This window comes from Podarcis bocagei, assembly GCF_964188305.1.
Source record: "Podarcis bocagei genome assembly, chromosome: 12".
In the NCBI taxonomy this organism is placed as follows: Eukaryota; Metazoa; Chordata; class Lepidosauria; order Squamata; family Lacertidae; genus Podarcis; species Podarcis bocagei.
In genome coordinates, this window is record NC_138137.1 from 11,067,636 (window position 1) to 11,087,345 (window position 19,710).

The window sequence follows — 19,710 nt, forward strand, 5'->3', positions numbered from 1 at the left end:
GATACTTCCATTTGCTAGAGTCAGGTCTATGTCCACCCTTAGTTCCCTGTTCTTGTGGCTCCCCCTTGTAATTGGTAATCCTTTAGTTGGGTATAATGTCCATTGTAAATGCCTATTTCCCCCCCAGGGTTGGAGGGTCTGTTATAAACTCTTAAATTTTAACCAGAATTAATGTTCCTTGAGACTTCATTTGTCTGCATAGTTTTCTGGTAGTAAATACTCCACATGGTCACTTAACATCCTACTTTATGTGGAGATGCATATATGTGAAATAGTCACAACTTTAAAAAAAAATTCCAAAATATATTTAAACCCAAAAGTGAGAGACTGTTACGCAAAAGGAGTCTGACTTAACATATACCGGTGAGAGGCTGGTTTTGATATACAAGGTTAGAAGATGATGCCAGATTGGCCCTATGCTTTGAAACGCAGAGTTTAATAAGAAGAAAAGGAAATTTCCATACTAAGTAGCTTTGGTTATATTGAACCCTTTAAAATCAAGCCCCATTTTTAAAAGAGCCAGTTGAAAAATACATCACAAGGGAAAAAAATGAAGTAACACAAAATAATTGGTTGATACAGGCTGGGATATCAAGACTTTCTGCAGACTAGTTAATCATCCTTTAGCCCCATTGAAATCAATGAGACTTGTTAATCATGACTGCCTTGTGTGACTTACTTTGTTGGGAGTCCAAAATGCATCAGTTAAGTATAATGTTACATGACATAAGTAAACTTAAGAGTGTTTACTTAATTAATCTCTATTAACTAGATTTTTTTTTAAAAAATTGTCTACTTGTGGTAGACTGTATATTTTTAAAAAGTTTCTGTGTGTTCTGAAATACCAATTCCTGCTTACTGAAATCCAGTTTTTGAAATTCCCATAAAGACGGCCAGTTAAGTTGCCAGCTATTGTGGTGGGTTTTTTGTGATGTGCATCCTTGTCCATTTTTTAAATTGGACTGAGGCCAACCCTTTACTGAGACCAACTCTTTAATACTCAGTGGTTATGTTATAAAAAATGCTGATAAAGGCAAAGGTGGAATTCAACATCGCACTGATTTGATCATTTTGCCCCAGTGGAAGCATTTCTGCTTGGTGGGCAAAACAATATTTCCTCTCTACCCCACCATGCACTGTTCTGGAGCACGGAAAGGAGGAAGGGGAAAGCCCTGTTGTGCTAGCAGGAGTTCTTGTGCACTTCACTAGTGCACTAGGCTAGTTGAATCTAACCCCTAGTTTTTGTGTTTATAATTTATTTTAATTATTTATTTATTAAATTTGTATACTGCCCTATACCAGTAGATCTTAGGGCAGTTTACTACATAAAAGTACAATATATTATGGGGCCGCTTTGAGTCATTTGCCAAGTCTTATTTGCTAGGTGTTGTCCATACAATTCTTATTGACTGCGACATAGAGAATGAAATGCCTTCAGTTGGTTATAAGACCTATTATGTTAAAAGTAAAAACAACTATTCACAAACATTTCTGAAAACTAAATTGTGGATTAAGATTGAGAAAATTCTTGCTTGATGGATCAGTCTGCTTGAAGGGCCAATAGCCAGAGGTAGGAAGAAACAACCAAGTTCCTTGAATTGAAACCAACATTTTGATGTGTCACTTAAGATCGGTTCATGCCTGTCAGTATTGGCGCAGGAGACCCCAGCCATGAACATGCCTTATAATATTCATATTGCTGATAAATATGTGTTTCTAAAGTGTCCACTTTTTTGGTGCAGTGAATGCCCTTATGCTGAGCTGCTAATTCTAGCAAATTCATAACTTTTTTGAATTCCCTTTGTTGTTATTTCAGTTGAGCCTCGCCTATTGGAAGAACAGTTATGAATTTGCTAGAACCAAGAGCTTCCTGAGCATGCATAATCTCCTTGGCAATCTACATTTCAAGGAAGGATTTAGCAAAATGATGTCAGCCAAGTGGATAAATCTCCAAGACAGAACTGCTGAAGCAATAAACTATATAATGCTTCTGATATCTTTATTAAGAAACCTGTAAAGCAGTGGCATGACACTGACCAGCTGGCACCGTCTCTGCCAAGTTCCAAAATGGTTTTACATATATGAAATGCAAAAGTTTTCTCGGCTGCTAACAAAATAAAGGCAGTCGATTTAAATGTTTTGCAAATTTTCTGTTGCACCAATGTTGACCTCTTTGAACTGAAGATAATAATAATAATAATAATAATAATAATAATAATAATAATAATAATAATAATAATAATAATAATTTATTTATACCCCACCCATCTGGCTGAGTTTCCCCAGCCACTCTCGGCGGCTTCCAATCGAGTGTTAAAAACAATACAGCATTAAATATTAAAAACTTCTCTATAGGCAAGAGTTTGCCCCAAAAGTATTTGCTGTGGGACTTTTCCATGTGAGATTGCTACCAAACCAAATTAGAGATGCCTAAATAAATGTGTGGTTCAGAGACTGTTCAGGTATTTGCTTCCCTCTGTACTTGCTGAAATTGGGAGGTCAAAGTTATTTAAAATGTGTGACCTCCTTTATTCCTAGATGCTGAAACTTAAAGGAAAGTCTGTTTCATTGTCCAGGATTAGAGGAATGTCATGTCTGGATAAAGTGGTCTCCCAGTTCATGCATTTATCTCTTTAGAGAGGAAGACCACAAAGCCCCGAGGCCTGTTCCAGCTTCTCTGGCACCTCTGTTCCCCATAGTTCAAGTAGCTGCTAAATTGCGAATGCAAGAAAGTGGGATAAGGAAGGGAATGTATATGTTTCCTTGGATGGAGGAAACATTTTCCTCTTGAGCTATGTTTCCCATTTCTGAGATGTAATAGGGTAGTCTCAAACCCTTAACTAGATCTGTGTGCATATATATATATATATATATTAAAAAATCAGCCAGCAAGGGTAAACAAGATCTGTTTTTCCTTTTTTTATTAGCCCTTTATCCTGGATTTGACTGGAGAACATACTGAACACACCTATGGAGGTGTGGAATGCTCAGTCTGCATACAAGTGGAGGGAATGCAGATGATTTGGAACAGTCAGATGCAGATGACTCCTTGTAGGAAGACTGTCACTATCCCCCAAGAATGTGCTATCTCCCACAATGCCTCTTCTCAAATCAAATAGACTCTTAACGCTTATATCCTCTTACTTCAAAATGCCCTTTTATGTGTTCTACCTGAGGTATGAAAGTTAATGTGACTGAAGAGATCTTATAATAGCTTGCTTGTGGTGTGGGTAATATACCTCTCCATATTTTAACACAAAGTATTTGGTGTGAACACAGCTGTAAAGAACAGCCTAATATTAAAGTTTTTATAGAGGAGTGACTGACTATTGAATTACTTTAGCGCCTAGAATTAAAAGATGGTTGCAGACATGAAAATACCTGCACTTTGAGTCTGGTTTCTCAGATTATCCAAACTGATGCAAAGCTAACACACTTGCTAAGGATGCAGTAGTCTCTGTTCGCTTCCTCCCATTAAAGAAAAGGCTTGCATCACGCAAGTGGCTCTCAATGCATGGTCTGCATCAGAACTGCAAGCTTTGGGGTTCATTCTTGCAATAAAGGTTCTCCGGGACGGAGGGTGTATCTTACAATGTACCTTTTAATAGTGGCAAAATAGTTGTAGCTTTTTATCGACATTTCATTGCGTGCACATGTGCACTTTTTGCAAAGTGCAAGTTCTTGACGCCTAAGAACTACCAAGCTTTTTGTAGTTAGCCTGTTTTCACAAGTAGTTGTCTCAGCTTTGTGTAAGATAGTTTATTATCGATGTGTAAGCTTCCTTCCTCAGAATCGCTCAGGATAGTATTCCATGAAGTTTATTCAGGAAGATTCAGGAATCTCCTTTAACACTAAATCATAATTGTTTCTTTTTGTCAGGACTGTTAATGATCAGGTCTTATGGTGGGAAGCTTTTAAAGCACTTTACTGTACATCCAACAGTAACAATGATGGGTGTGAGATAATATAAAGCAAAGTGCCTTTACAAAATGGCAGCACTTGCTGTAGGGGAGACGAAATTATTCTAAAGTGAAACACTTAATAGCAATCAGTGGACTGGAAGTGTATAGCTTACCCCATAGCCTTCTAAGCAGCTAATAACAAAGATTATGTTTCATTCTTTGCATGACCTATAAGAATTATGTGCAAAAGAGTTAATCAGTAAATACATTCTACCCATATTTTGTAAACTGTTTCCAAGAGTACTTAATATAATTCGTATTTAATATGAATAAGAAAAGCATTTCGGTGGAAATTAAGTTGTTTAAATCTCTGGTTCACACATTTTAATGCTGCTTTGTTTTCTTTTATTGTCTGCCTTTTTTAAAAAAAAGCTGTATTTAAATGTACATGGTGCCAATGTGATATAGTAGTTAGAATGTTAGACTAGCACCTGAAACACCAGGGTTCAAATCCCCACATAGCCATACAACTCACTCTGTGACTTTAGGCCATTCACTGTTTCTCAGCCTAACCTGCCTCATGGGGGTTATTGTAAGGATAAAAATAATGAACCATTATTTGTTACCTTTAGCTCCCTGGAGGAAAAGTGGGATATGAACACAATAATAAAAGAAATACTTCAGTTCCTGTTAAATACGTACAGTGGTGCCTCGCAAGACGAAAATAATCCGTTCCGCGAGTCTCTTTGTCTAGCGGTTTTTTCGTCTTGCGAAGCAACCCGATTAGCGGATTAGCGCTATTAGCGGTTTAGCAGATTAGCGGCTATTAAAGGCTTAGCGGATTAACGGCTAAAAGGCTATTAGCGGCTTAGAAAAAGGGGGGGAAGCGGGGAAAAATCGGAACACTCGCAAGACGTTTTCATCTTGCGAAGCAAGCCCATAGGGAAATTCGTCTTGCGAAGCAGCTCAAAAACGGAAAACCCTTTCGTCTAGCGGGTTTTCCGTCTTGCGAGGCATTCGTCTTGTGGCGCACCACTGTACTGTTGTAACCATTTTTGCAGTGTCTTTAACAGAAAGGGAGGTGAATTTAAGGAAGCGTATAGAAGGAAAGTTCCCCATCATTGTCTTCCGCTACAGTTGCAGTTTTCCTTAGAGGCTTGCAAGGCAGTGTCTATGCACTGTGTGAAAAGGGGGTGTGGTGGGGGCTATTGAAGAGAGCAAGAGATGGGGGACATCATTTACGTATCTTATTGTGCACCTCACTATTGTGATCCAGTGATGGGTACAGTTCGGTGTCCCACTGAAAGACTATTTTGATGTACTCCACTTAGTTCATATTATTGCCTTAGACACTCCAGGAGAAGATGAGGACTTTGAAGTGGGTGCAGACCTTGCCTGACCCTTTCTCCCTTTCCCCTCCCTACTGCAGAGGAGTGTAACCAGAGTAATTGGGGTTTGCTGCTTCGGGTGTGATGAGGGTGTGAGCATTCTCCCATGCTCAGGATAGGTTTGCTCTTAGGTGAAAGGTTGGGCTAAGCAGGGGTCAGCAAACTTTTTCAGCAGGGGGCCAGTCCACTGCCCCTCAGACCTTGTGGGGGGCCGGAATATATTTTGAAAAAGAAAAAATGAATGAATTCCTATGCCCCACACATAACCCAGAGATGCATTTTAAATAAAAGGGCACATTCTATTCATGTAAAAACATGCTGATTCCGGACCGTCCATGGGCTGGATTTAGAAGGCAATTGGGCCAAATCCGGCCCCCAGGCTTTAGTTTGCCTACCCTAAGGGGTGTGCATGTGCATTCACCTGTCTCCTAAGTGAGAGGTGGAATGTTGGGGAGCTGTATCTGTCGTGAGAGCATGAATTCAGCTCAGAAATGTATGTCAGGTGGAATTGGGGGTGGCATTTGGTGACTGGTATTTCTTATTGTTCCATATTTTTCCTTTTTATTGTACTTTTGCAGTATACTTTTATTGTATTTTCCTGTGTTAATATTCTGTTACTGCTTTGGGGACCTGACCAACCAATCACCCATTCACTTGCACACATGCTTCAGCAAGAGTTGCCTTGATACAGGTGTCCCCCTACATGATGGACTTGTGCTTGACACAGTATACACGTAGCACTGGGAAATAACTGAATAATTCAGTTCAACTGTGGAAATGGTGGGATAGAGCTGGAGTGTCCAGAGCTCGTCAGTGAGAGTAGGGGAAGCCCCAAGGAGACCAGAGGTGCAGTGGGGCTTTGTTTACGCTGCTCAGCCTTCCTGCTGAACAGCTGATCTTCAGGGTAGCGCAACAGCAGGAGCTACTGCTTTCCCTCACATCCTGCAGCCTCCTGCTGGCCTCAGAGCTTCAGTTCTTGTTGTGGATATGTTTGAATTGAAGAGAGAGCAGCAGAGAGGGTGTTTAGAGGGTGCTCCCCACTTACACAATTTCACTTATACGCACATAACCCCACATAAGTGGGGAGTAGCTTGTACCCTGTCTAGCTTCTACCCTCTTGCCCTTCTCACATACTGCATAACACAGCTTTTCCTATTACTCAATTGCTGTTACTGGCAGCAACAGATGAGCAAGAATACAGGGTTTGAAGGAAGAAAGTAATGAAGAAGTGATCATCACAGAGACACAGGTCCCATACATTGAGGATGATGTTGAGTCTACTGCATTTCATGTGAAGAAGAGGGAGCCTTCAAGTGATCTAGCATACTGCTCAGAGAGGTGCTTGGGGACTGGACTCTTCAGGGTTCCAGGAGGCATTAATCTTTTAAAACAACACACCTCTCTTTCTTGCTCTAATTAATCCTTTAAGCAGTTTACTATTTGACTGTATGACCAATGGTGACCAGAAAACTGTGCGTTTCGGGGATAACCTTGTCCTCTAGACTCTCTACACTTGCTCTGTATTGATGGGTTAGGCCGAGCTGTTGATGGATGTTTGATATAATTTATAATTGATAACTTTTATCTAAGGTGATAGTGGCTGGTCAGCAGTGCTTTGGGTGGGGAGGTCAAAGTACTGCTAACAGCCCTGTATCGTCATGATCCTTCATGCCCAGCCAGTACTGCTTTTTGGGAGTGGGTGGCGCTATGGTCTAAACCACTGAGCCTCTTGGGCTTGCTGATCGGAAGGTCGGCAGTTTGAATCCCCAAGATGGGGTGAGCTCCTGTTTCTCTGTTCCAGCTTTTGCCAACCTAGCAGTTCGAAAGCACGCCAGTGCAAGTAGATAAATAGGTACCATTGCGTCAGGAAGGTAAACAGTGTTTCCATGAGCTCTGGCTTCCATCATGGTGTTCCGTTGCACCAGTAGCAGTTTAGTCACGCTGGCCACATGACTCGGAAAACTGTGGACAAACGCCAGCTCCCTTGGCCTGAAGCGAGATGAGCGTCGCACCCCATAGCAGCCTTTGACTGAACTTAATTGTCCAGGGGTCCTTTTCCTTTTTTCCTTACTGCTTTTTGTGCCATATTCATCTCGGCTGAGAAATGGCCAGGAATTGCCTGCAGCTTGATAGCTTATATCTTGCAGTTATTTCAATAATAATTTGTCCTTCCAGAATATTTATTTTGTTTTTATTATGTGGACGTGCCTCCCTTCTTCAGTGGAACTCAGTACACTGCCAAGTGCCCTCCCTGACCCATGGCAGGCTTAGCTTCAGAAAGGGTGGGGCATCAAGTGTCCCTTGGTTGTGCCTTGTGCCCATAGAACAGGTGTCAGAGTTTCATCTGGTTAACTGCTTGCTGGGTCAATTCAAGTTCTGCCTCATGGACAGCTACTGAATATTGGGATGAAACACTGTCAATGCCCAAAACATAAAGTCCCCATAACAGAATTCAAGATCAGGAGCAACTTTCCTGGGTGCATTCCTTCCCAGTCTTCTTCCCCATTGCCCCACCACCTGATTCCCAAAAGTTCCATTGCTTATCCATAATGGGTTTTTAAGTTTTCATGTTTGTACTACTTACACAGGTGCTAACATACCTACTGGTGCCATTTCTCGCCCACAACTGCTCTCCTTGGTGCTAGGTGAGGCTGTTTGGGAATTTGTCTGCAGAGTGGAGGGAAAGGAGGACCTTTTTCTGCCTCCCCATTTCCAGCCACTCTCTGAAGACTGGAGAAGAAATCCACATAAGAATATTAGCGGGGCAGGCAGGGGAAGCATGGCTTTGTTATTTGCAGTCCTTAGATGAGGACTAGATGACATTATTGTTGTTGTTGTTGTTGTTGTTGTTGTTGTTGACATTATTATTATTATTGTTGTTGTTGTTGTTGTTGTTGTTGTTATTTTATATTGTTGCCCCAGCTGCTCTGGGCAGCTTCCAGCACATATAAAAACATAATAAAACAACAAACATAAAAAACTTATTGATGAAAAATAAGCATAGGATTTTAGCTGGAATTCGTTCATTTTCAGTCTTTCTATTTTTTAGGCACTTAGACATCCCGTTGTGGCGCCCGCAACCTAGGCTTAAGGGACCATTTGGCAAATAGCTTTTATATCTGAGTTTCCAACACTGGTTTGAATTCAGCAATCTTTGGAGGGGCACGTCAGCCAACCGCCGCTTCTCAGAATTCAGTGAATGTGCCTGTAAAAGTGGTTTCAATGTAGGTCCCTAACAAGTTGCTGATTAGTGGTGCGAATTGATTGCTTCTTTGGCATTGGATCCAATGAAAGCAGTCTTTCCACTTTACAGTTATTTCTGGCTCCGCCTTGGATGGCCACTGCCTGCTCGTTTACCCTTTTCCATTATATCATTTTCTTTCCCCCAACCCATCATGTCTAGCTGCTTATAGTTGCCTAGCAATGAGAGTGTGGAGAAAGGAAACTAAAGCAGTAACTTATGATCATATTCCTGTCCTATTTATCGATCCACCAAGGAACCTGCCCTGTCTAGTCTAAAATATCTATTGTTAGTCTGGCTGCTCTAGAATCCACCCTGAAAATTTGATCCGTGTTGTCCCTTTTTGACATGGCAGAAGATTAAAGTATGGCAGCCATACACAAAATCCTAGAAAGCAACAAATGTTTGGGAAAGGTAATGTCTTTCCTAATCTCTGAAATGAATCAATATAACAAGCAAAGCCGGTTGTAATTATTACAACATTTTGATTTTATTCAGCCAAATGTTCTCAAGTGCATTATGTCCAGTGCAGAAGCCAGCTCATGTTTTTGGTATTCCGTATTTGGTTGCTAATAAGCAGAAGTATTGCATAGCTAGTAATTTCTACTAATCTGTTGGGTTGAGGGACAATCACACATCCAGTTACTTTATTTCAGCTTGTTATAGTGTGTTCTTTTTAATTCCTCATCTGTTTACTTTGCCATGAATTATTGTAGTGATTAATCAGCTATTGTTTATGTCAGCAGTTTGCCAAATTTCTTTTGGCATATGTATTGCTTCAATCAATAAAAGGTTTTACCATCAAGTAAATAATGTCTTTTCAGAGAGCCCTGGAATAAAATTCCTAGATAAACGTGTACTGTCTGAAAACACAGCCCTGCTTTAAGTTTTATTGTGAATTTGAGTGAAAGGAGGGAAGCAAGTTTATATAAATTGTTGCCTGTGTATTCTGGCCCTATAGCTTGCGCAGAATTCTTTTCCATGCATACAGGGCACTTAAAATTCAAGGAAGACCCTGTCTTGACACTGCTCATAGGGTGTTGAAAAAGGAAGGATATCTTGATGTGTAGTTTCTTCACCACTACCACCAAGTTTATATTTCCCTGCCCCTTCTGCCTCCTACTAAAGAGTCCTTTAACTTCTAACTTAGTTTAATAAGGCTTCAGAAACATTAAAATCCCAATAAGCTCAGTTTACTTAACTGTTGCTCCACACAAAACTTTTACTGTTTTGGAAAAGGCACTTTTAAGTAGCTTGAACATTGACCCACAAGAGCAACCTAAATAAACCCAGAGTATATTCAATTAAACCAATTTCCCTAAGCAAGCCAATACATATTTTTAAAGTTGTGTCAGAATTCAGCTTCTGGTTATATTTGCAGACTTCTCTTCTGGCTTTTCTTCTGGAGAGGTCCAGGTATGCACTCTAATTTCCACAGCAGTCTAGTTCCTTTCTCTTAGTGTTTCAGCTCTTTAATCTCTCTCTTACTCCAACTCTTCCCTTGTATATTATGTCAACTCCTCCTCCTAACCTCTTTGTCAGTCAGAAGGAAACTATACTCCTTGATTCGATTCCATTTCCCCTATTTTGTTATATTTCCTCCTCATGCTGCCTCTTTTGTCTTCAGATTTCATTCCCCTATAATTACCAAATTGTACTTTCAATCCTTGTATTTTTTGTAATTAAACAGTCTTTTTTAAAGGAAAAAATCAACCATTTTATAAGCAAGACAGAACATAGTGAAACAATTTCATCTCTATATTTTCCATCACCTCTTTCACTGTTCTACCCTCACTCCGCCCCTGAAGAATTTGGACACATCTGTTGGATGCAAGGCTTCGTTATCCACAAATTCAATGCTTTGGGTGATGTCTTGAAGATTCCTGGATTGCTGATCTGCACTTATGTATGTTCATTGTTGGAAGCTCATTAGCATTTTCGTGCATGAAAAAGGACTTGTGGAAGGCGCTGGATTGCAGGACTGACTGGCTACCTTGCCAAGCCAAAATGTCTGAATCGCCGATGCTGATAGGTAACAGATCTGGAACGAAATACAGACCTGGAACAAACTTAATACTGCCACTTGTTTAGGTAGTGCCTTTGCTTCTAAGACTTCACTCTGCGTGTGCCTGTGCCAAGCAAGGGCTTTTGCCAGCACACCCAATATTTACATTATTATTATTACATTACTGATAGTCCCTCAGTTCTACAAATTACACCCACCACCACCTTTTTCACTTGGCACCAATAGCAAGGAGACTTGCGAGCAGATTCCTAAATGTGATGTGGCAGGGAAGCTTGAATAATCCAGATCTCACACACCCTTTTTTTACACTGTTCATCCCTCCCTTTAAGGCTGATTGTGTCATACCTCATGTTACGGCCGCTTCAGGTTACGTGTTTTTGGGTTGCGGACCGCGGGAAACCCGGAAGTACCAGAACGGGTTACTTCCGGGTTTCGCCACATGTGCAGAAGCGCCAAATTGTGCCTGCACAGACGCGGCGCTTCAGGATGCGAACTCTGTGGGTTGCAGATGTGCGTCCGTCACGGATCCCGTCCGCAACCTGAGGTTCCACTGTACAGTGGTACCTCTGGATGCGAACATCTGGAGCCCTGTTCGCATCCAGAAGCGAACGCAACCCGCGTCTGTGCGGGTCGCAATTTGCCGCTTCCACGCATGCGTGTGACGTCATTTTGACCGTCTGCGCATGCGCGAGCAGCAAAACCCAGAAATAACACACTCCGTGACTTCCGGGTCGCTGCAGCACACAACCCAAAAATACTTATCCCGAAGCTACTTCAACCTGAGTTATGACTACCTACTTTCAGTTCCATATTGTACTATATTCTGTATGGGAATAGAGCATACTCTGCAACCTGGTTTTGTGGAAGGGCTGGTTATCCACAAATAATTACTGTAGAATGGCCCCAAGATCATATTCTCAGGTCATAATGACTGCCCAAGAATAAACGTACAACTTTTTCTCTTTCTATTGTTTCCTCGATGCCCTCTCCTAATTGTCTGTCTTTCCCCTGTGTGACTGAACCCCGCCTCATTTGCAATTGGAGTTTGCTTCATTGCATTTCGGCCTCTCTCACCGCCTGCCAGATCCCCAGCACCCTTTGCTCTCCTTTCATACAGCAATAGTAATGGTTTCCCTCCTGTCTGTTGGTGTGGCTTACCGATGTACCTGCTCTGCGTGACTCTAAGCCTATAATAATTGCAAACCCTGGAAATTGTGTTCTGTTGCTTATTTTCTCCGGTTTGCAATGGAAGAAGCAATGTCTCAGTGGTGCAGAGTTTCTCAAGGTTCAGGATCTTGAAAAGGACACTTGTGATGGTGACATTTGTAGACTTCTATGTATGGGTGTGTGTGTGTGTGCTCAGGGACACATGTTTAACAGTACCATGTTCTACGCTCAGGCAGGAATAACCAGCTCCTTAAATATAAGATAGGGCACACCAGAAGTACATGTGAAAAGGATCTCAGGGTCTTAGTAGAGCACAAGCTTAACATGAGTCAACAGTGTGATTCAGCAGCAAAAAAAGCTAATGCTATTCCAGGCTGCATCAACAGAAGTATAGTCCAGATAAAGGGAAGTATTCTGCCTTGGTCAGACCACACCTGGAACACTGTGTGCAGTTCTGGGCACCATAATTTAAGAACAATGTTGACAAGCTGGAATGTGTGCAGAGGAGGTCAGCCTAGATGATCAAGGGTCTGGAAACCAAGCCTTATGAGGAACAGTTGAAGGACCTGGAAGAACTTTCTGATAGTAAGAGCTGTTCGACTGTGGAACAGACTCAGGAGGTTTTTGACTCTCCTTCCATCGAGGTCTTTAAGCAGAGGTTGGATGGCCACCTGTCCTGGAAGCTTCAGTTGATATTCTTGCGTCTATTTATTTATTTTGCATTGTAGGGGGTGGGCTAGATGACCCTACAGGGTCCCTTCCAACTCTACAATTCCGTGATTGGAAGTGGGTTCCTGGAAGAGGGGGACAGCCTCCTGTGAACGCAGCATAGAAATGCAGTGGGATGTTGCTGCCCCTCCTGTTAGTTCCCATGCAGACTAATAAATTTTGAGGGCTAATTTGCTCATCTTATTTACTCATTTAATTACTTACTGTGTTTATGCCCTGCACCCCCACCATCCAAGAGCTGCCAAGGTAGCTATCATACAACACCACTAAAAATATAAGAACCATTAATTTCAACAGCAGCACGTGCAAAAGAAACTCCATAAAATAAAACTTCAACATGAGCTTGAAAAACCTGGATATTTATTTTTTTTAAATGGATATTTAATATTTATTTTGGATATTTAATATATTTTGGATATTTTAATATATTTATTTGGGATATCTGGATATTTATTTTTTTAAAAACACATGTGCCTAAATAACATTAGTGTAGATGTCAGGCCGCTCTTCCTAAGGAGGGCATTCATCTCTGAAGTTGGGACTCCTGAAGCAGAGCCTAGATAATGGTCTTGGTGTTTGGGCAGCCTGTTACAGGAGAAGGCAGTCCAATTAATAACCTGGTCCTTTGCAGGAAACCCAGACTACATTTCAGATGGCTACAGAGCTGTCTTCGTGTTAACCACCTGAGCATGTGTTGCTGGTTGTTGTATAATGCTCCTACAAGAAAAAATCATGTATTATTTTTGGTAACAAATTTTAAACTTTCCCAAGAAAAAAACCGTCTGTTCATGAAACTTAAACTATGGAAGAGAGAATCTAAATCCAGATCAGAAGTTTTCTTACGATTGGTGTTGGTTAAGATTCATAGATGGTTAAGATTAGCTGGCTAGGTAGCTGCCTCTTGTGTTTTGAGGAAATCCTAAAATCTCACACAAGCTTTGTGTAAAAGCTACTGTCTTCTGCTGTGTACTTTTGTAACTGTGTGTTGAGAAGATACCCAGCTCTAAGAAATGAGATTGTTTACGGTTCAGTTTTATCCTTAGTGCATTATTTCTCGTGCTGCACTTGCAGAGGTTTCAACATGCTTAAAACAGTCAGCAGTGTGTCTGAATTCTCATGCTGTAAGGGTTAAAGGCGTCTCTTGTAGTGAGAACTGAAATGTTGTCTTCCAGTTCATGTGCAAAGGCAGAGTATGGTTTCCATGGTAACTCATGGAATAATGTGTTTCATGTCTTCCTCTTGCATTCTGATAGTAACATACCCCTGCATGCAAAATCTTCAGAGTTGGATACCATTGTAATGGAAGGAAATGCATTTTATTTTTAAAAAATGTGCAGCATTTTGTAAACCTTAAATTAAGAAACATAGCTAGAGCAAGCAAAGCAGGTCAGTGGTCCTGTATAAATTGCTCATGGGGCTAAGCCAGTATTTCTAAACCCACGTTTTCCCCAATCTAAGTGATAACAGTTCGGGCAAAAATTGATTTTAATGTCATGGAAATGCAGCCTTCCACAAATAGGTTGTCTTATTTTTCCAAAATAGAAGCACACTGGGGATAAACAAATAATTTCAGAAATTAGAGGGACCTGTGACAGGATAATAATAATAATAATAAAAATAATAATAATAATAATAATTAATAAAGGTTCCGGGAAAGGAAGTCTGTGACATGGGTGTGCATCTCCCTTACGCAGCTGTGTGTCAGCCTCGCCCATCTTGTTTGTGAGGGAAACTACAGGTTGGGTTTCCCTTACGTTTTCAGGGTCCTAGAGAAATGCAGCTTTCTTTTACCTGGCTGTAAAATTGTCTCATTTGATTTGTGCAATGCTGGGTTTTTAGTCTGAGATGCTAAATGGAATATGCTATCATGAAAGCAAAAATTGTGGAGATGGGCGGGAAACTTTACAAGGCAAAAGGCAACACCCTTGAAATTTGCAGGGTGGGGTTAAGCCTAAGGTCTCAGAGAGTATTATGCCTCTAAAATTTCTTTTAATAGCTTATAGAACGGTGGCTGCAAATGTTTGCGCATGGGAATGAATTTATATGTGTGAAGAATTTTCACCTTTTCATCTGGCAGTGGCTACCAGGAGATGATGTCACCTTGCAGCCGATTGGTTGTTTCAGTACCTAGTGCAGGGAAGAGAGAGAATGATGCCGGCACAAATCTCCGTGGTGGATCTATGGTGTTTTCTGACAGTTTTTCACAGAATATTTTGATTAGCACTGAGATTTTCCATCCATGTGGCCATGTGAGCAAGTGAGAGTATCTTAGTGCAAGGGGCATTGAGAGCTGTCAGAGGAATGAGGCGGCTGATCTGCAAACGGATCTGTGATTGTAAGTGCTGAAATCAGGGTGGAAGAAATGAAGCAGGGAGTGTTAGTAGACACACTGTGGGAGGAGGATGTGTAGTAGAGACGGCAAGCATGAGTAGTAGAAAAGCAGAGGTTTTGTTCTCTGTTAAAATGCTGGGAATGAATTTAATTACGAGAGTTCGGTTTTAGCAATAAATTAGAAATGGACAATACTTGCCTTGTAAAATATTTTTTCTTCTTGAAATACTAGAATTTTTAAAATGTTCCTCCCCCACCATCATTTGCAAAGCCATTATATGAAATGAAATGACTTTTCCCCCTTTTCCTTTTTATTACTTTTCTACAGGTTTGAAGACAAAGGGCGTAATAATTAGTATTGATTTTATTTGATTTTTGGCAACTTCTGAGTGAATGCTGCTCAAAAGGCACTTCTTTCTTTTTTAAAAGGATTATAACACAAGATTTTGTTTTCAAACCTCCTTTCCAGATAAAAGCTTTGATGATGAAGAGTCAGTGGATGGAAATAGGCCATCTTCAGCTGCCTCAGCCTTCAAGGTTCCTGCAGCCAAAAAACCTGCAACTCCCTCAAATACTTCAAGAAAGCCAGGTTCTGCTGGTGGGCCTAAGGTTGGAGGTAAAAACAAACTATTGACCCTTGAGTGTTCTTCCCCATTCCCCCTTTTCTGTCTTTCTTCTCTTTGCTGACCCTGTCTCAGCCATAATTCATATTGAGGAACTTCGAAGGGTAATGTTTAATTCATAACTGCAGTATTTTTTGCAGACCTAGAAAGTGTGAAGAACCTTGGCAAAGTGTGTGCATACATGAATTAGTGCATGTGTGTGGATGTAGATGATATTCCAGTTAATATCCAGAGAACCATAACTGAACCGGAACGTGAAGTTTTTAAATGCTTGTTTTGTATTGTATCATTAGCTGTTCACACTCTTGTGAATAGTTGAATTTACATTTTATATTTACTTACATTGCCTAGTGATGAATCTAATGCTTTAATGCATTACTTGATACCGAAACATCCCTGCTGTTATATAAAAACTTGGAAACAGGTAAAATAATATCTTAAGTGGACTCAAGCCATTTGTTTGGGGGGGATGTAGACCACACCACAGTGCTGTGATATTAATTCCTGTGTAAGTGTGGCAGATTTGGTTCATAGACAAATCTATTTTGCATATTTACATGCATGTCCCTAGGAATTTTAAGTTGGAAGACATTTATTTTCTTTTGAAATGGCTGGAAACAGGACTTTCTAAAGCAAATAACATTTCTCTTACTGTGATCATTTAAGTATAATCAAAATTACAATTGCAAAATTTAATATAGGCTACTGATGCACTGAATTTATATTTAAGATACAGTTGTCTGTCTGAAAGGTTTAGTTAATGTTACATTTTCCATTTTGACTTTTATTGTGTGGTTTTAAATCGTTGCAGATGTTGCATTATGAAAGCTGGAAGGATTGTTACTCAAGTTTTCTGTGTGAACTGGGTAGCTCCTTAAGATCAGCTGGGGCTTTGGTTCTGAAACTTATCTGGACCACACTTTCAAAATAAGAATTTGCTCATGCCACGCTGAGTTTTTTATTGATAAGAAATTTATTGGAAAACACAACTAGGATTGTACTCCGTATCACTTGATGCTCTTGCTCTCATTTTGGAAAGATATCTATCCCTATTCTACAAATAAATAAATAAAAATTGATGCTATGCTATACTACATTACCCTAAACTGAAATGTTTAACAGTTTTTTTGATCGTCCTTGATTCTTCTCACCACGTTTGCCATCCTCTCCTGCCACACCAGTGTGGCACACCACACCCTTGGGGAACCGCTGATGTAGGACATGAATGCTGCAACCCTGGGCAGGCAATTAAACATAGCAGTTGTAAAAAAAAGGTTACATTGCCCTGTATAATTCTGTATAGCACAACAGGTGTGCACCAGATGCTGGGTGAAATGCAAACCCAAGATTTTCCTTTGTAAACAAAGGATCTGAGTTTACTTTTTGATAAATTCTTAGCATTTTACTCTAGGTTTTGTTTGAATTATTCTTTATTATAATTTCCTCTGAAATTCTGTTCCTCATTTCTTTTCTTTTCTAAGACTGGCTTTATAGATACTAGATGTTTCAGCAAAAACCAAACTCATAGAACCTTCATTCAGTACTTCACTGGTTTTTGTACGTGTGATGTAAAAACAATTCACCTCTACTTTGTATAGTAGAGTAAACTCATTTTTTCTGATAATGCGTAACCCTGGCAAAGAAAACAATAACTTTAAAACATGCACGTGTAACTTGGGTTGGCACAGTTGTTAAGCCAAAATAGGTAAGCCAAAATGCACTGGTACATGAGCAGTCTTTCTGTGGTGTGAGTAACATAGTTCTTGGGCTTCTTTCTGGTGTTAGCTCAAAGTGGTAATAATCAAAATTGGATGTGAATGTTCATTAGTTTGTTGAAACATTTTGCCATTGGTGGAAAGCTGTCTTGCCTGCAACCCCTTTCCACCAACGTCGAAACAAGTATCTCAGTTTCCCTGCACCTCAATGAAAATTGGGACTATATACATTCACACTTCAGTTGTCAAATGCAATCCGTTCCGGAAGCCCGTTTGGCTTCCGAAATGTTCGACAACCGAGGTGCAGTTTCCAGTTGGCTGCAATAACTTCTTGCACTCAAGCGGAATCCGTGTCAGACTTTTGACTTCTGAAAAACATTTGAAACCGAGAGACCCCAGAAAGTTTTAATAAAAGGCATGACAAAAATTGTGTCTAAAAACTAATTTTTAATCTGTATATGCTCAGGTGTATACTGTATTTTTCCGTGTATAAGACGCCCCCTACTTTTGGAAACCCCAAATTGAGAAAATGGGGAGAGACGGACCAGAGTTACTAAGCCTTTTTTTGGAGAGGAATGCCCCCAAGATCACTCACCTGATGTGCCAATCACACGCGTCGCAGAAGAAAACAAGCGTCTGCTCGCTCCCGACCAGCAGCCGCCATTCGCACACACAATTGCCGCAGTGGCAACCAATCCGCAGCAGCCCTTGATGCAGCCACTAATCACCCACCCAATCGCTGCTGACAAGCTCATGTTCGCAGCTGCAACCAATCCCCCATCCCGCAGATGCACTATCCATGTATAAGACGCCCCCGATTTTTAACCTTATTTTAGAGTAAAAAAAAAACCTTGTCTTATACATGGGAAAGTATGGTAATCCTCTTCTCTCAAAAGTTGGTGAACCCAGAGACCTCAAATACAACAAAAACATGTATTCAAAATAGTTATGGCATATGTTCTCATTGGTGACACACACATTTTACATGCTCTGTTGAGATGGAGTTTATTGAGCATGACTCCATTGACAGCTACTCTAGTTAGATGACACCACCCGTTGCTTCATTTCTCATGTCACATTAAATCATAATAATAATAATAATAAATTTTATTTATATCCCGCCCTCCCCAGCCGAAGCTGGGCTCAGGGCGACTAACAACAATCAAAATAATCCAATGTTCTAAAAACATTTCATTATAAAAATTAATTAAAATCAAATTGGTGGCAACCATTAAGCAAAATTCTGTGCAGATTGTTATTTAGCAGATGTTCCTGCGGTATTCCTCACCTGCAGCTGCACTACATACTGGGGGGGGAAACCCTAGAACATGTCTTGTTGTGTCTTCCAAACCTAGGTTGACTTGTTCCTAACAAATGACCATGACAAACTTGCTATGACTTGTGGTTTATTTGGAGGAAATAAAGCTTGAACCTGGGTTTGGAGAACATGGCAAGCCGGGCTCTGACTAATTTTGCAGCAGGATTGGAGAGTATTTGAGCTGCTGGTTCACACTGACATGGGCTATGTTTTTAGTTTGACATATGAGCCATCTCACCTGTGTAAACTCAGGTGGTAGCCATTTCTAATCTGATGCAGTTAAAACATAAATGTGGGCATAGGAATTTAGAATCGATTTGGCTTAGCGTGTTGTATGAGCCAGATCACATATATCTTATGTTCTTCTAATTTAAACATTTGCTAGAAGTCGCCCTCTAGCAAAGGTGTATGCACTCAAGTGTGAAAAGAACATTGCTGTTTTTATTTACATGCAAAGTTATATTTCACCTAGTAGTTCACAAACATGTAGTCTAATAAGTTTAATGAGTTGCCTAAAGATATGTCAAGTGGCATTTTAATATACAGAATTAGTTAAAGCATTTGCTGTCCTAAGCTTGAAACTAACACATTTTAGTGGTCTAATCTTTTATATTACAGGCTTTGCATTTTAAGGCCTATTTTGTTGTATTAATTTACGATACTTTTAGCCCAGTGCAAGTGTCAGTTTTCATTCCTTTTAATAACAACAATAATAATATGGATTCCTCCAAATGTTGCTTATTTATTTCTGCAGACTGCTGCTGTATCTGTTTGCTTTCAGACTTTCTGCCTTCAAGGAACTGTCTAAATTAACTTGTTCTCCAAGAACTTCTTGAACATTTCACATGGAACCCTGTACACTTTTGAGGAATACACATATGATTCATGAAGATCATTTAGCTAATGTCAGGCCTTACCATTGTCTCACGTGAGCTTTGTGTCACATGAACACACTGGTCATGTGTACTGTCACAGAGTGCGCTCTTGTGATTCCACACTACAATACTAGTAGTAGTGGACAAACTGTGATTTGAGTAGGTCTGACCACTATTACACATTACCTTATTGGGGAGTCGCTAATAAAGTTCTCAAGAACCACTGGAACACAGTTTAAAAACACTTCCATAAATATTAAGCCATGGTTAGAAGTTGGTTTATATTCTGAATTGTCATGGAGCTGTTAACCATAGTTTCCCAATTCAGATGAAATGGAGAATTTTGTTAACGGAAGACTTCCTGGTTCCATGCTCACACATGAGAACCAAAGAAC

At 40.3% G+C, this 19,710-nt stretch overlaps 1 protein-coding gene across 30 annotated transcripts in view; it reads left to right on the top strand.

Moving 5' to 3' along the window:
- Positions 1 to 19,710, top strand: part of CLASP2 (cytoplasmic linker associated protein 2) — a 126,523-nt gene that overhangs the window by 39,544 nt on the left and 67,269 nt on the right. For 24 of the 30 annotated variants that reach the window (XM_081164273.1, XM_081164301.1, XM_081164295.1 and 21 more), the window contains one exon: positions 15,254 to 15,400. In XM_081164273.1, the coding sequence (XP_081020399.1) occupies positions 15,254 to 15,400 (147 nt within the window). Of the gene's footprint in view, positions 1 to 14,600; positions 14,789 to 15,253; positions 15,401 to 19,710 lie in introns of those variants that run through there. The other 6 variants (XM_081164293.1, XM_081164291.1, XM_081164294.1 and 3 more) reach the window with 3 other exon arrangements.